Genomic DNA, 14,326 nt, shown 5'->3' on the forward strand with positions numbered 1-14,326 from the left:
ACATCTAGGAGGGCAAGAAATCCAATTTAGCACCAGGGGTCTCTTTGGAGTTCTTACATCCCTTTTGGAGGCTGCTCAATGGTACGTTTTAAAGACCACCTTTACCTCCAACCCCAGAGATGCTTCTTCAGAATTGTTGTTGAAGAGGTGCCCACAGGGCACATGTTGCCACAGAAGACGTGCAGCAGGTATATTCCGGGATTTTAGTCACCTTTTGCAGAGGTGATGTTTGCAACGCTAATTCAAGCTAGGTTGATGGCAGTTAATTCTCATGAGCATCAGTGCTAACATTTGTCTCAAGGAGAAAATTTCTGTACAAATCGGCTCACAGTTCACCTTTGAACTCTGAATTAGAAGACAGACAAAAACCATGGCTTTCAAATACATTTAATGAATAAAATGTATACCCAGAATTCACATAAAAATAACTTTACAGTTAAAAAGTCATACAGCTGACAAAAAGCAGTAACATGGCCGCAATCAAAAACCGTGACCCTTACAAAAACACAAAACCAGGATTTTCTTGTAGCCTGACAATCACACAAAGGCTTTTACTATCAGTTTTCATAGCATGAGCAAGAAGTACCATTTTCTCTTACACAGTGGTGTAAGTTTTCAGGTAAGCTTTCAGTTAATACAAGGTTTAGACTATACAGCAAACTTTACGTTTTAGAACTGGAGGTCTGTTCAACTCCTGCCACGGCAGGAAGAACCAAAAGGCACAAGGGCTTCTGTGTGAAATCTCAAATCCTAATTTAAAGGTACTCCTGGGTGTAAAAAACACAACTGTTTCCAAAAGGTTGTCCTCCAAGGTTAATGCTTTTTGTTGCACAGCTTGATACTGTTGTGCTAAGTTTATCCTCTACAGTAGTGGGTGCCTCTTGAAAAATAAATAAAGAGGTGAAAAACACAACACTGTATTTGGGACAGTAATAATTAAGCTGTATTTAAGAGAGGGAAGGCTCTCCACTACTGTAGCATGGCTATTGCTGGTAAATGTCTTTTTTTCAATGGTTTTAACTTCATAGCCACTCTTTTCCTAAATAATTAGACTTTGCTAATGCAGTACAAAATCTATTAAAAATCATGAGCCAAGTTCTATATGAGTACAGCATTAGATCTTGAATTGGATTTACTCTAAATCTCAACCTATTTTTTAACCTCCACCTGCCAGACACAATGGATAACTAGTAAGATAGAAAGGGATAATTTTAATATTCTTTCTCTTTGAGGGAAGGTAAAGATCAGCCACAGCCTATAAATTTTGAACTATATTAAGAACCAGTAACTTGTTGAATTCTTAAACAAGTCTTCTGCAGACACACACAAAATGTAAATTTCTTTATGATAGGAAGAGAAGTGTTTTTGAGTCAGAGGAATTCAAGATGATGGATCTTTTTAACATTCGTGGAGATACCAGCTATCAGCTTCGAAGCAGTCGGAGCTGGCAGCAGGAGCTAGAGGTAAGAAAGCTCAGCATGGCCAGCTCATGTGGTTCTGACTAGGGCGGCCTGCAGTAAACGGCTCGTCAGTCATGCAACACCATCTTGATCAAACCCATACAACCAAAATTCATGCCTGCCAAGGGCCTGATATATCAGCCTAAATACCACCACCACCTCACTGCGTCCTAAATGGAGCTAAAGGCAAATTCTAAATATCCCAGAAGTAAACTTTATACTGAGCACAAGAGCAGCTTTGGCTTAGCTTTGTATAGCAATAGTCTGCAAAGCACATTAAAAGACAGAAGTAGCGTTAAAGGAATTCAGTATCTGCTATTGCAAAGACTAAATTAATAATAAAAAAGCAACCACCCCCTAAAACCAGAGGACAGGTAGGTCCAGCAATATAAAATGCAGAACCTGGCAGTGCTGCAGACCAGAAGGCTGTTTTAAACACAGCTGTATCAAGGCTAGGAACTCAAGTATTAAGGTGGGGGCTTTGCCCCTAACGGGTAAGCCTTGCTTAGCCACGACAGGGCTCCCTGAGCTACTGAGTGCAGGTGCCATCTGTGCAACAGCGTCAGGCAGGGTGAGTTAAGGACAGGTTCGTGCAGATTTTCAGCAGTAGCCGTCCATGAACAGACGGACGAGGAAAATGCTCGCAAATTAAAAGCTGACACCAGACACTGTCATGACAAGCTCATCTAACCCTTGATGAAAGTCCCGTAGGAGGTCACCCCTGAGGCGGAGAGATGATACTTACCATCCCCTATAGCTGAGGTATCCCATACCCGGGGCTGTGCAAGAGGAGAAGAAAGTTGACAAAAAAGATGCTGGCAAAGCTGAAGTAGCAAAGAAAGAATTTCTAGCACTCAGCCTTGGCTGCAGAGTTTAATTTTAACTGTGTTAAAAATAGAAGCATATGATAGGAGCCTTAACTAAAAATTTACAGCTAGAGTATTCACACTGCAATTTCACTGCAGCCTCTCTCCACCCTGTGGCATGGCGTCAGCACGCTGCAATGTTCTCGTTTCTGTTCTGAGCACCCCTCTACCTACACACTCTCACAATCACTGACCTCAGCAGCACTTTCTCAGTAATTTATGGCCCTGTGTGTATGCTTGACATGTAGAGTGGCTTTTCTTAAGCAAGTTAGGTTTTCCCCTCAACAATCTCTTCTCAAACTGCTCAAGGTAGAAGGCAGAACAGTGCGCTGGTCTTTTTGCCCTCATTGCCTGCATCTTCCTTGCAATGCTGTTTGCAAATACCCCAAAGTTTGTTAGATTATGTTTCACATAACAGGCACATAAAACCAAGCCGCTGCAGACAGGAGGTCAAGATTTATCCCTCCGGTCACTCAGGAGCTTGCCTGCACTGGGTTGGCTGTTCGGTGCAAATCTCTTCCCTGCTCCCCTACAAGATGTGGCAAACTTTCATATAAAACACAGAGAAAGAGAGAATGATATTGCTACACAGTGTGAGGAAGGCAATAAAATCCCAAATCCTAATTTGTCAAGGCCTGTGATTTGCTGTGCGTTTTTCTGCCCATCATGATGGCAAATTTAAACTCCAACCAGAAGAGTCTCTGGGCCAAGCAAGACCAGTAATTAGGGGTCACTGCAGGAGGAACACAGAGTCGCCAGCAATGCTCCTGCTTTTCTGACTGTGCTCCAACACACGGCCCACATCTGGCCATACAGCCTGAATTTAACTGCACTACAGCAGAGATTCAGTGGGGAGCAGGAGTGCCCGGCTGCTGCCACGAGACAAGAGAGATGCGAGTTCAGTTCAGGGGGCAATGCAGTTGTGTGTGGTCCTACTGAGCGCTGAGCCAGCCCTCATGGGCACTTAGTCCCAGCCCCCAGATCTCCTGTGGGGCCTTCAGGCATTTCACGGTTGTTTGTATGCATAGGTTGAGAGGGGCCCTCACCCTCCTGTCCTTCCCTTTATCCACCTGTGTTTGAGGACCAACCTACAGCCGCCAAGTGACTCCATCTCATGTGATGCCTTCTCCCCCCAAAGAGTGCCCGACACGGGCAGCCAGGTGCCCCGGGCCACATCCACTGCCTCGTCACCGCAGCCTTTGGAGGACAGCCTGGGGCTGGGGCTGCAGAGCTCGCGCTGCCACAAGCCCGTCCTAGCGAGTGCACTCGAGAGCCAACAGTTTCACCCCGGGGAGCGCTCCCTCCACTCACAGCCATTACATGTAAGCCCAAAGCAAGAACTCTCCTGACACACTGCCACATCAACCACAGCTTCAATTACCGAAAGCAGCTACACCCACGAAGCTGGCATAACCACCAGTAAGTTACATTTTGCCTCCTCATTCCTGAAGCTTGTATTTTCAGACTGGTCTTAGAGGCGCTCAGACACCGCTGTTACCACGCTGGAGTTTTAAGACCGACGCTAAGCGGCGCCTGGACACCGGGAAGCACCTGGAGCGGCACGAGGCCTCAGCTCAAGGTGCAGCAGGGAGTGCCAAGATCCAGCACCACTCCCAGCCCTCAGAGGACAGACAGGATGGCATTTTGTCCGAGCCCTGGCCAAGCTGCCACAGCAGCGCTGAGCCAAACGCAGTTTAGCTGTCCTGGATTTAACTCGTTATTTTTTTGGTCTGAATCCAAGCTAGTTACTTTTGAAGCAGACTGCAATAAAATACAGCTGCTGTGGAATTGGCTTCATCGGAACTGGAAGTTTGCAGGTATTCAGTCCACAATACCTAATTGTATGCAGGCATTCTGCCGAAGTGCCAGAGAAAGTTATTTGGTTGAGAACTGCAGCCTTTGCACAAAAGTTCCATCAGGGCGTTAAGCCCAGAGACTTCAGTCTTAATTTAATCCAGCTGCCACACAAGAACCATTATAATCAATGAACAAAAAGAAGATTTGCACAGTCAGCAACAAAACGCCACTCTTAAGTACCTACACATTTAAGAATACAAGTAATGCTCCTATTCATACATAAGAGGCTTCCAACTGAGCATGTAACAAATGAATTATGTTGATGCAGGGCCACAACGTGTTCAGAAAAGCTGGGGGCCCCTGAAAAATTAAGTACATTTACTCAGAGTCGGGCTTTCACAGCTAACAAAGTCACCGAAGTAGCGCTGCATTTTGTGGCTGCCTTCGGTCTGACAGCTGGCACTGCTTTTATTATCTGCATACCTATTTATGCAAATCTGACACCACACTAACAAGGAGCAATTTTTACTCTCCTTCACACAGTTCTGGTCCAGAACATTACTGGGCAGCGCTACCCAACTGGACAGTTACCATAGGATACTGTCGGATCCATTTTTTCAAGTTTGCCACAAGCTTTTTCTTTCTGGTCCCTGTTAAGTGAGAACAACACAAATGTAAATTTTTGCTGCGTTTCACACAGATGCAAGTGCCCCCTGCTAATCTGCGGTGTTTTACCTTTGGTTTGCTCATTAGCCTGCGCAGCCTGGGTGTCAGGTACCCTGTTTCTGCTGGAAATGTTCAAAACGTGCAAGGAAGAACATACTATAATTAGCTAAATCAGATCTGGACACAGCAGCAACGTTACTGCACTGTGCCAGAGTCAAAAGAGTCATCGGAGTCAAAAGAAAAGAAAGAAGAAAATGCCAGTATTCTCTTATAACTGCAGGTGCAGTTTAAATGTTACAAACTTAATAGGAGCTGTCATAAAAACTGCAGGCATGACATAGCAATTTCAGTAAATACAGCACAGTAAATTGCTTATTAAATCAAGCTGCCCTCAAACAGGAGCTGTGGCTACAAATTTAAATGATACAATGACATAATTTCACCACGCCAAATCACACAGCTCCCATCCTTTTCCTCCCAACCCTGAGATTTTAGAGCTTCCTAGAGGAGCTGAAAAACCTTCCTGAAGCATGAAACCTTCTGCGAGGCATAAGCACAGCACACAAAAGGGGAGCGAATGCTTGTGCGCTGTGCTAGATGGTCCACTTCTCTTGGTAAATAGGACTTAACCTCTTGAACCTAAATCCTTGGACTCGGCAGGATGCTGTAAGTTTGTTTGCAAATGTTTTTCTCAGAAGGAGTGTGCAGACCACTCAGGCATCGTGCCTGGGCCAAAGAGCAATTAGAGTTGTGCTGGTGGCAGAAACACCGCCCAGCCTTACTGTCTGCCAGTTCTGTTCCCATTCAGAAGCAAGGCTCCTGCTCATGTCTCTAGCCCACCCCAATCACTGGGGTTTTCTTCCATTCCAGGAAATTTACCAGTCTTGTTAAAAACATCAAAGCAAGTCTGAAAGGCAAGTGCATGAAGTCCAGACGTTACCCGCACAAACAAGGCAGTGCATCTTTCACGTCTGGAACTGCAACGCCAATAAACCCCTTGGTCTCCTTTAAAATCCCAGATTTTCATTTAGGACACATAGGGGAAAGGCCAAATATAAGCAGGGCCAACAACAGAGCACACGAATTGCAACTAATGTGTATATTCAGAGATCAGCACATGCAAAGGGTGATGCTGTCTTGAATGAAAGCTGCTGGGTACATTAGCCCAATTAACAGGAAACACATGTGCGTGTGCTGAGCCTAAACTACAGGGCATCCAAAACAGGTCAAAGGTAAAAGAAAATGGCTGCAACTGTTTTAAGACACAAAGTGTTCACCTTATAGGTAGGTTGCAAGAAAATAACACATTGAAAGAGCAGGAAAGATTCCTTGCTAGAGCAGAACAGCTTAAAACCACACTGAAAGGCTGCATCATTGAAAATGTGGCACTCACAGTTTGAAACGTGTAACAGGAGACTGGAAATTAGCTTTGGTATCACTGAGCCACCACCTGCAGGTTTTGGAATAGATCTGCCAACCCCAGGGCACTTCATTCGTGACCAGTGCTGAGACAATGTGCAGAAGGGGACTACTCCAGTGACACACACGTGAACGTGGGGAGATCCGGATCATGGAACACTTCATCCTGGAAAGAGCAACATAACACTGTGTCCTCCAGTGGTGTACCAGCTGGACTGCATAGACCAGAGGCATAATTTATTAATATTTTTTTGTTGTTTTGAAAAAAAGATGTCTCGGTGGTGAGAGACGGGATAATACATTAACTGGAGGGAAGGAGCTTATTAAACAAGCATTTAGCTGAAGAACTTATGCACAAAAAGGTGATTCATCTCTAAGGATCAACATTTTCAAGATAAATCACAGGTTCTGCATTTTGAAGACAGGAAGATGTAATTCCTGCCAATATTTTTTCACTGGGTGCTGACATTATACTTCTGTCACAGCTGAGTCATAGCTGCAAGCTCGACTCAGCTCAGGAACCAAGAAATACGTTACACATACAATGGTCATTTTTATGGCCCTGAGCCAGGGTCACTGCAGTCATCCACCTCTTCCTTTTGGGGCGCCGACAGACAGGTTTCCCTCTTACAGGGGGACACTGCGTACAAACAGTTGTGACCTTTCAGCAAGAAGTCCTCCATATCACTCCAAAGGCTGTCTTTATCCTCTTGCAGCTGACTTTATCCTCTTCCAGGAGGGAAGATCCTCCCCTCTCTCAAATTTACAGGTGTTTTTTTGAGCAGTCCAAATTTTAAAATCCCCATGTAGCTTAATAGCCTTGCTGAGATTAACAGTGCCATGACTTCGCACGTTTGTTGAAAACAACAGTTAAAATTAACAATCTCAAAAGAAATCAGTCCTACCCAGCAAACAAAGATTGTTGTTTCAGAATAAAAACAAGGGAAGGGAGTCTTCACATAGTAAGCTCGCTGCCTTGAGCACCGGTCTGCAGAATTGATTTTCCTTTTCTTTTTTTTTTTTAAGGAATCCTCCTTTAAAAAACTATTGGTTTACTTTTGCAATTTAGCACATGATTCTGAACCACTAGAAGTGAGCTGATCATGTTTATTCAGTACGATTTCTTTTGCTCACAAAATTCCTACCAGAAGAGGCAAGGAGCACAGCATGCCCTGCCCTACACCCACAATGCTGAAACACTCTCCACACACAATGCCACCAAACTCCTTCAGGCCAGGCCTGCATGAAAGACAGCACTTTGGGTAATAGCAGGAGCGGAGGAAGAGCCCACCATTTCCCAGGATGACATAAAGTATCTTAATTAGCTCATCTCATTCACAACAGCAATGCAGGGGAAAAAAGAAAGAGAAGGGAAGAGCTCTCCCAAGCCTGGATAACTGAGATTTAAGGAAAAAACAAACAAACAAACAAAAAAAAAACAAAAAAAAACAACACAGCTTTGGCTTCAGCTTCCACAGGAGCTTGTGAAGTGAAACAGGGCCACGTGGAGGTCAGAAGGTGATTTACAGGATGGCAATGCAATGGTGCTTAAAAAAAATAGACAAGTTAGAAGTGAAAGCAAACCAGAGAATCAGCCAGGAAGCAACATGGCCCCCAGCCATGGTCGAACTGAAGACTGTACAGCAAACAAGCAAAGACAGACCCAGGGAAATTCATTCTTGAGGTGATTTTGTTAGAGGTACACTTTGGGATTTTTTTCGTTAGAATTGCCTACAGTAGTCTGACAATGAATGCTTCTCACAGTTGTAGATGAAAGGTACAATTTTTTTCAGAAGCATCTAAAGGATTTAGGAGCTTAAATTGCACAGCAAGGTCCACAAGAATTGACCTGTGATTAATTACACTCTTCTGGGGTGGTTTTGTTTTTAATCAAGTGTTCTTCACTATTATAAGCTTTCCCCAAGCAATCTCTGAGAAGGTGTGTATGGAAATTGGGATGTGATTAACTGAAGTATCCCAGTATTATGGAATGAATTAGAGTGAGCAGAACTAACACACACAAGTGTTATTTCTGATTTCTGGTTCTTCAGGTTTTCTGGAGAGGCTGTTAAGTTTCTTTCCTGGAAAAAGGGGGTTTAAGGCTTTCTTGAACTAAACACCCCTTTATGTAGCCAGCTACAGCAGAGTGGAAGCACAATTATGCTACTAAGATAAGATGGAATGCAGTGGTGATGCACCAATTCATCATGCTTGGGTTCTTCTAATGAAGCCCATTACTCACAGAAGAGAATTTTCTCGAGCAGTTAGTCACCAGCAGACAGCTTTCCCTGTTACTGCTTCCTTTCCTGCAGCTGGTGAATAGTCTGGTCCTTCCCTCACTATCCCGAAAGTGCAATATTAGGAAAAGTCAACACCTAATTAAAAGTAAACAAACAGTATTCAACTTTCCCTTAACCAAAAAAATGAACAATAAAACGGAACAGCTTTCTGGAGCAAGCCAACCTTTTTCATTAAAAAAAAAGACAAAACCAGCCTGCTGTCCTTTTAATACTACCAAAAGATATTGAATACCTTTCCTTAGCTTATTAAAATAAGCATAAAAACAAACTACAAATTAATTACCACTTGCATAGACACGTTTTGTTTTGTACTTTGTGCAAATCTTACTAAATAAGGCATGCTTGAGAGTTTAGGTAGCAATGCAGTAGTTATCAAAGAATGCTGAGAAACTGCAAGGAAAATTCCAGGCAGTCTGCAATCCACATCCACTTACACAGTTCATTTGACTTCAAAGACCAACAGCTGATAGCTGCAGATCTGTCTGCAACATAAGGCAACACGGTATGTGTAGGGTCCGGCACCTGCTTTCAGCTAGTCATGGGTTTAACACACATAATATCACTTGAATTCACAAACCTGAGCCACCAGTTAAAGAGGGCTTTTCAGAGGTGGACTGGTAAGAACCCCATCTCAGGGAACAGGAGAGGAAGGGGGGAGGAGGGCAGAGACATGGAGAAGCACAGCCCCTCACAGAAAGGGATTTTGTGCAGATTTTACCCCAAACTTTGTCCATGGAGCTATGTTTTTCCAGATAAACCATTGTCTAACAGGATTTCGAGAAGAATATTTCTGGAGCAGAAAAAGCTAAAACGTTTGCCTCTCTTAGCCAACCTACAAGTGCCTATTGCAGAAATTCAACAGGAATCAGTGACACCGAAGAAGTGCAGCTGCATAAAGAGAAGAGGAACTAGGAAGCTGCAGTAAGAGCGGTATCAGGAATCTCTAAAGTTATGTAGCTCAGAGGGAAATTATGAGACCCAATATAAGGTAATGTGGAATGACATTTTGCCTCTCTCTTCCCCCTCCAAATCAAGTATTTTCAGGAAATATTGAAGTACAACCTTCTTTTGTAAGCAGCTTTGCATTAAAAAAAATCTGTTTAAACTCCAAAAGCATTTTAAAACCATGTTTAAAAACCTTCCTAATAATAATCCTCAAAATCCCCCAGTATTTTGTAACATAAAACGGAGTGTTCCTGTGCAAGAGCTGCCAGCTCCTTCAGGAACTCTGGGAAAAGGGCAGCTGCCAGGACAGCATTCCTCACGTGCACAGGAAGGCCGGGATGAGCCAGGCCCCTTTTTCCTTTATGTCCCAGGAAAGGCTGGAGTACAGCCGGGGAAGCTTCGGAGAGGTTCCTTCCTTTCCCTGTGCTGCTGCCGTGCTGGACGTTACCTAAAGCCGGGAAGAGGGTGGGGAGGAAAAAAAAAAAAAAAAGACTTAGTATGTTAAGCACACAGTGTTTGTACAGCGACCAAACGCAGTTTGCAAGGATTGTGTTCAGAGCTGTAGTTTACAGTACCCGGACTGCACAGGCAGATACTCCACTAATCCGAAGTTTTTAAGTTCTACATGGCCTGCTTCTATTGCATTTTTTATTAGCCATCTTTCCCCAGGTTATATATTATTCAGCTGCAGCTCTGATGAGAGAAATATGTGGGTAGAAGAGTCATCAAGGGAAAGAGTAATATGAATTTACTTTATGAAATAGATAATATCTACCATTAGACCCAGCATGGTTTCCTCAGTTTAAAATACTATACTCTGGCCCTCCCCCAGATCAAAATACCACTCAGCTCCACTTGGCTCTCTCCTCCCCCCATGAATCACTGTGTAAGTGGGCTTGAAGCCAAGCTATCAAAATCGCCACGGGAGTTTGAAGCAAGCTAGAAACTAAGGGAAAAAAACTTGGAAGTTTGATTTTTCTACAACTGTAGCTCCTGCCAACTATACTTACTTATACTCCCTGTAAAGCAGCTAAGTATTTAAAAAAAAAAAAAGAAGAAAAAAGAACAAGTTAAAACCACCATGTGATCTGCACAGCATAGAGAGCTATATGATCTCTGATGCCAGAGTTCAGGGGATCGGGGCTCAAACATCAGGACGCATGGAATTACAGAGACAGCAGCACCTAAATTTCAATCAAGTGCTCCTTGTTTCATCCTGAAGCAGAACTGCACTTTAATTAAATGCTATTCAGTGAAACTAAAAAGGTGACAAAATTTAACATTGATGGAAATAAATACCTTACAAAGAAAAATTAACTTGCAGAACTCCCTGCCACGAGATGTCACTGAGGCCAGGAAGTCAGTCAGATAGCATCCTGTCTAACTTACAAGTGGATGTTCTCATTAGTTGTATAAGCAAATCATTAAACACACACACACAAAACCTAGAACCAACCAAAGAAACAAACAAAAAACCACCCTGTCATATTAACTCACGTACTGCAGATAAGCCCAACACAAGACTGCGTTAAGGAGAGGTTTCCCTTGAAGCACATGCAGTTTATACTAAAACAATTCAGTCCCAGGTTACATGAACCTTTTCCTGAAACATCTGCAAGCAGCTAATGGGGGTACCCCAGGTGAACGCCTCCCTTGATGTGGCAGAGCAATTCCTCTGTTCAACAGCTCTGCGCTCGGGTTTCTTTCCTGTAGCTCTCCTCCGGCATTGTGGAATCAATGTACGCTTTCAACTACTCAAAAGAAATTTTAATCTTAATCATCTAACAGAGTTATACTTTTCTCGAGTTTCAAAAAACCTTTCCAACTCCAGACTTATCAATCATTCATACTGTTATTCTACAAATTTCTGTCTACTAGAGACACAGTACAGGAATTTCAGTTCTGTGGAAAATTCTGACTGTGGGAGGAAAAACAACTTAAATTATGAATTACAATCAAAAGATGAAGTTTTGAGCTTCCCTTGAAGATTTTCTTTTAGATTCTCTTACAATCTCAAAACGTTTCATAATTAATATCAAGTATTTTAAATAGTTCAGCCAATATATCCAGAATGTTACTGCGCTTTGAAAGCTTTTTTTTCTTAAATTCTTCCCTTCATAAAGCATCAAAATTGACACAGTTCAACAAAAAAATCTTGATTTGAACTTTTTATATATTTATATTAAAGAAAAAAAAAGGAAGGCAGAGTAAGCTGGTCAAGGGATCAGAGATTTGACTTTTTTCTTCAACCAAGATTGTCCACTTCTTCCTGCAGTCAGAATGCAAACTGAATCATGAAATTGAGAAAAAGAGCACTCTGGAGATAGCGTTACTAATGCACTCAAAAAAGGGCAGCATTTCATATGGGATCTACATCATGAAACTCTACATATCTAACCCTAACCCCAACTACTGTGTAAGCCAACCATACAGTACTGCAAGCAGAAAATAACAAATCAGCCCTTCCTGCTCAAATACTTTTGGAGGCTGTCACTCTCAAAAGAAGGAAAATGCTTTGGAATATTTCATGTTTACATTTGCTTTCCCCATTAAATCCGGCTTGTGTTTTTCAGATGCAAATTCTGTAGGTGGCCTGTTATGCTCAGGCCTTTAGAGAAAACTTGGGGGTTTATTCATCACTTCTATTTGGGGAAGAAAACCCCAGAGAACAGCTAATGCTTTATTAGCTTGAATGTCACCTGTGAGCACCGCACAAGAATCCTGTATGAGTTCCTCATTCTTTTTCATTTACCATTAGCGTAGCAGTTCCTGCCTTGCCCTTACACTTTTAATCAATACAATGACCTGCTGTGTGTCGAAGGACTAGTGAGCCAACTTGCCCCAAGAATTACAGTTTGATTGCTTGCATCACCAGCCTTGTTGGGAACCAAATCTGCAGTTATCCAGACATTTATTTACTCTCCATCTATTTGTCAAGAGGTGCCTTCTTTACAGGGGTTGCCACAAGACAGAAGAAAATGTACCAACAGAGTGACTAAGCAGCCTTGTTTTGAGATCTTAAATAATGACCTGCATGAGTCAGCCTGGCGTATTTTGAAGCCCACAGAAGAAAACTGACGTAAAACTGGAAGTACAAATAAATGCCCCAAATTACTCTGCTATTTAACTGAGATACAGCTAACCAGCACTGAAAACTCTTAAGTGCAAGGTTTGCGAGTTTTCTCAGACAGATGAATTTCTTTTGGGAATGCATTATATAAAGTTCTTACTGCCAGCACCTGAAAAAAAGGACATTTAATGTTGCCTCCTAATCTTGTCTCCCACGTGCCAGCTACAACATCACCTAATTGTACGGCTTTCTAATCTATGGCACCAGAACGTAGAGCCTAAGCCCCTACCGATATTTGCAACACACAGCTCATTTACAGCACGCGCCTTCTACAGGCTAATTCTTCGAGAGGCAGCCTTGGCGAGATCGTAATTTTGCAAAACAGATGTGCTGCAAACCACACAAACACACACCACTCTGACTAGCAACTAGGTAAATTATTGTTCAGAGCCTTGAAAAATGTAAACACAATTAAGAAGGCACATAAGTCCTGCCTTGCACACCTCTGGAAATCCAAGGAAAACAACATCTTCACAGAGGTATAGGCAAGGCAGGACGATCATTACTGATTCCAAATGATGCATAAGAACACATGTAAATGCAGCCTCTTGAACCCTGGTGCTGAATCTTCCCTCTGGTCACAGCTCTCACTAAATTCTATGCATTCTCATCGCATGGGAATTATTTTTTTGGTGGTGGTGGTAGGTTTTTTTGTTTATTTGTTTTAAGGAAAACCTGCACCCCAACCTTGCCTGCTCAGCAACAAGCTGAGAAGCCACATGCTACCAGAGCAGAGCCCCTAACTCTACCAGTCACCCAGCTGCTTCTGGAAATTTCTTAATTATAAGATAAGATTCTTCATTTGGTTCATTTTTATTAGCTTCCCTCACTGCAGTGTAAGTATTGTTAACTGTTAAGACAGGTGTAGCACACACTGTCCTTGACAAGCAGCAGATGTTGCAAAGTCCCCTGGAAAGCTGGGGTAATACCTGCTTAACTCCCCACTGCTCTTGAAGTGCCCTGACTTATATCCCCCCATTTATTTTTATGTTTTATGTTTTCATTCAAGAAAGCACATTTGAAGTTTTCTGGATCATCTCTATCTCCCTCAGTTGAAGCCCAAGCTATGATATGAAGCCTTATTCAATTGTTACCAAAACCAATTTATTCTGGATTTCTGTCCTCCCTACATCTATCAAAAAAAAAAAAAAAAGAACCAATGACTAGCAGAAGGTCAGGCTAAAAATAAAATGAAATCATGCACATATGCTACCTCACCTCATGCCTTGAAAGCAAGTTTGTTTACGGCCAAACTGACAGCGAGCCAAGCAAGAGCTGATTTTGTTACTCCTTTAAACAGACGTTTTCTGTAGCAACGACATAGTAAAAGCTTCTAAAGAGTAAAGAATATCCAAACAGATCCATACACTGTGGCCTACTGAGGATCATCAGTTTCAAGTCAGAACGGTACATCTGGTTAATGATATTTATAATGCACCACACCTACTTTTAATCATGCTGTAGCAAATGGGAGAGGCAACTGGTGAGTCATTCCACCCAGCACTCCTCCAAGTGCGGTTAACATTTACCTTTGGTTAGCAAGTCCTCAGCTGCATCAGACATGTCTACGCGAAAAAGCAAGTACTGCTGGGCCTCCAGGAGAAGACCTGGGAAGTCTTTTTCAATGGAAGCAAAATGTTCAATTTTATTTTTCACAGATGCCAGCACCTGCCAAAACAAGAGCAACAATTACTTTTTACTCCCTTGCTCCCTGTGCAACCACAGCTTGAATACTCAGGCTTT

General features: G+C 42.7%; 1 protein-coding gene across 10 annotated transcripts in view; it reads right to left on the bottom strand.

The window, feature by feature from the left end:
• Positions 1–371: 371 nt before the first annotated feature.
• The window catches only part of FHIP1A (FHF complex subunit HOOK interacting protein 1A), a 96,125-nt gene continuing 82,170 nt past the window's right edge, over positions 372–14,326 (bottom strand). For all 10 annotated transcript variants that reach the window (XM_040556652.1, XM_040556654.1, XM_040556661.1 and 7 more), the window contains 2 exons: positions 14,113–14,251; positions 372–9,901 (listed from right to left, as the gene is read on the bottom strand). In XM_040556652.1, the coding sequence (XP_040412586.1) occupies positions 9,651–9,901; positions 14,113–14,251 (390 nt within the window). In that variant the 3' untranslated portion in view covers positions 372–9,650. The remainder of the gene's footprint in view (positions 9,902–14,112; positions 14,252–14,326) is intronic.

The sequence above is a fragment of the Cygnus olor genome, chromosome 4 (assembly GCF_009769625.2).
Source record: "Cygnus olor isolate bCygOlo1 chromosome 4, bCygOlo1.pri.v2, whole genome shotgun sequence".
Lineage (NCBI taxonomy): Eukaryota > Metazoa > Chordata > Aves > Anseriformes > Anatidae > Cygnus > Cygnus olor.